This window comes from Anopheles aquasalis, chromosome 3, assembly GCF_943734665.1.
Source record: "Anopheles aquasalis chromosome 3, idAnoAquaMG_Q_19, whole genome shotgun sequence".
In the NCBI taxonomy this organism is placed as follows: domain Eukaryota; kingdom Metazoa; phylum Arthropoda; class Insecta; order Diptera; family Culicidae; genus Anopheles; species Anopheles aquasalis.
The window spans coordinates 16,857,501-16,860,000 of record NC_064878.1 but is presented as its reverse complement, the minus strand read 5'-3'; the positions used below and the strand labels follow the sequence as shown (position 1 = coordinate 16,860,000).

The window sequence follows — 2,500 nt, the reverse complement described above, 5'->3', positions numbered from 1 at the left end:
ACTTTTCTTAACCACAAACTCAAACGGCGAAAATGCTCGCTACCTTTCCTCTTTGGCGAACAACCAAAACAACACCAAACACCTTTTGCGATACGGCCACTAACAGTTTAATAACGCAGAGTCCGGCACCCTCTTTTTTAATAATTCCGTTCTCGAAGAAGCACACGACAGAAGAAAGGGGGCTTGTCACAAAATGGAGGAAAGAACGACGGCTGCGGCGACGGGTGCTGCAGGTTGGCAGACGAGGTTTTGTGATGAATGAATTTACCTTTCGAACACTGAAAATACGCTGTCTGATGAAACTTCCGAAACTTGTGAGGTTTATCTGCTGCTACCTCCTGGACTGCGGTAGCAGTCCTTTGGTTTTCCCACGCCACTTTGGTTGGCCACGACAGGAAACTAGAGCACGGACAACCGTGTCGCAGGTTTTCGGCAGGTTTTTTATGTTTTCTTCGGTCCCTGAAGTGCAGCGCGTCCGAGCATGCCTTTTGCGATCTCACGCACACAGCTAAGAATTTTCCCCACAAGCAAATACGCCTAATCAAACGCCTCAACAAGGAGGCTTATTCAACTCAACAAGGAGGCTTAGGTGTTGAATGCTTAAATGCTTGGCTGTTAATAACGATGGTTTACGTTTTAATGCTTGTAATGATTTTAGAATAATGCGGAAGATTAATTGAATTTATTAGAAAGATTAAGTGAATTGGTGCAGGAGATTTTGTATCTATCAACGAAACACTCGATACTGGAAAAGTAGATAAATTCATCAGTTATGTTGTTAAAGATAGATTCAAACGATTTATGTGCGAACCGGTGGTGGTGGAGGATGTTATTGTGGAGTTTTCCTAAGTAACTGAAGGAATTATTGGAATTATTTAGTGAGTTAACTCTATCATGTATGTCAAGGAATAATTGTTTAAAATTTGAAGGATTTTTTGGCTTAGCATTTTTTGGTCCAGATTTTGGTCATTATAACATTCCATAAAACAGCGCTAGTGCTAGCATTTGATCCATTCATTTTAGTAGGAGCTGCAACATCCATGTGATCTTCATCTTCAGTTTTAGTAAGTGTGGTAAGATCTTTGAGATCGTTAGTCACCATCCTTTACCACGAAATGTAAGGAAATACTTGGGCATGAGACCAATTCGCAGATTGCTCACTATCTAGAGTACGGCGTCTGTGCCTCTGCCGAATACGGCGAATGTCAGCGGACCGGGGGCTGCGAATGTTGGAGGGCCAAAGGCAACGGATGTTGGGTGGCCAAAGCCGGCGGATGTTGGTGTGAAAAAGGCATGGCGAACGGCGACGGATGTTAGAGGTCCAGAGTCGTCAGATGTTGGCCGTGCCCGGCCGCCAATCTCTGTAGGCTACGTGTAGCCACTTATCTTCTTTTGTTTCTTTGCATATTTGTATTTTGAATTCGATGTTCTTTTAATAAACAACATTTATCATTCAATCCTTTAAGCGCTTCAAATAGCGCGGGCTTCTAATGGCTTCCTGGGACAGATTTATTAGGTTGACGATCTCAACCGACACCTCTTGAACGGAGATCGACCAGGATCAACCGGAACACCCTCAGTTCTCTTGCTTGCGCTGCGGCGGAAAAGAGGGCGAGAGAAAGCATCGCCAAAATCCGTTACCTTTGTTTCGCTGAGGAAAGTGTTGAAATCCGTACAAGATTTTTTTTTGTAATCCTAGAAACCAAGGTCCTGAACTCATCTGCAGCGCGATAGTTTTGATAAAACTTATAAAGTAAGCTGATTTAGTTGTGAATTGAATGAGGACTTTTGCTTTGTTTATTTTAGCATTTTCATCATCGGATGGTCGTCTTGGGTGGTGTCTTGTCGGTTTTCCCACAACCAGCTGATCGTAAAACATCGAATTGGGTTTGTTTTCCTTTTGGGCTTGCCGCTCCTGCAGAAGATCTCCGTTCGAAAAGCCCGTGTCCGTTGAAGTGATTTTTTACGATGGAGGACGGACAAACAACGGCAACAAGCGTCGCTCTTCGGCCCCATCCATGCTGTTTGTGCGGAGGGACATGTCTGGAGACGTCTACCTGCTTAAGCGAAACCGTAGCCGAAAGGATATTGCTGTGCACCGGTGTGAAGGTATCTGCGAACCTTTTACGATACCCGACAACCACAGATTTAACACCTGTCTGCTCTCTTTTTAGTTAAGGAATCCAGATGTAGAATCTGTGCTCTGCGCTGCCTGCATATCGCAGCTTGCTAGCTGTGAACGTTTCATAGAGCGTTGCCGGGTAGCTGAAAGCCGGTTGCTTGAGCTGTATGAGCAGAATAAAGTTGCAGAACGGCAGCCGATCAAATTGGTTCTGGATAATGCAACAGAACAGCAGCCTACGGCAGGGGATGCTGTGGATGAAGCGTTGGATTTGGATGAACCTACGGAACTGGGACTAACAGAGGTAGATACCCAGCGTGCCAGGAATGCAAAATGCAGTCGCAAATCTAGTATACCAAAGAGCCAGTGCCAAATCTG

At 44.9% G+C, this 2,500-nt stretch overlaps 2 protein-coding genes across 3 annotated transcripts in view; one reads left to right on the top strand and one right to left on the bottom strand.

The window, feature by feature from the left end:
* The window catches only part of LOC126576459 (probable lysine-specific demethylase 4B), a 5,223-nt gene extending 4,790 nt beyond the window's left edge, over window positions 1-433 (bottom strand). Inside the window, exon 1 of one of the 2 annotated variants that reach the window (XM_050237730.1) lies at window positions 269-433. The gene's annotated coding sequence lies outside the window, so the exon portion shown is untranslated. Of the gene's footprint in view, window positions 1-2; window positions 126-268 lie in introns of those variants that run through there. The other variant, XM_050237732.1, reaches the window with a different exon arrangement.
* Window positions 434-1,919: 1,486 nt separating this feature from the next.
* The window catches only part of LOC126576460 (zinc finger protein 501-like), a 1,346-nt gene continuing 765 nt past the window's right edge, over window positions 1,920-2,500 (top strand). The window contains exons 1-2 of the mRNA XM_050237733.1: window positions 1,920-2,109; window positions 2,175-2,500. The exon at window positions 2,175-2,500 is cut by the window's right edge and continues 202 nt beyond it. Coding sequence (XP_050093690.1) covers window positions 1,969-2,109; window positions 2,175-2,500 — 467 coding nt within the window. The 5' untranslated portion in view covers window positions 1,920-1,968. The remainder of the gene's footprint in view (window positions 2,110-2,174) is intronic.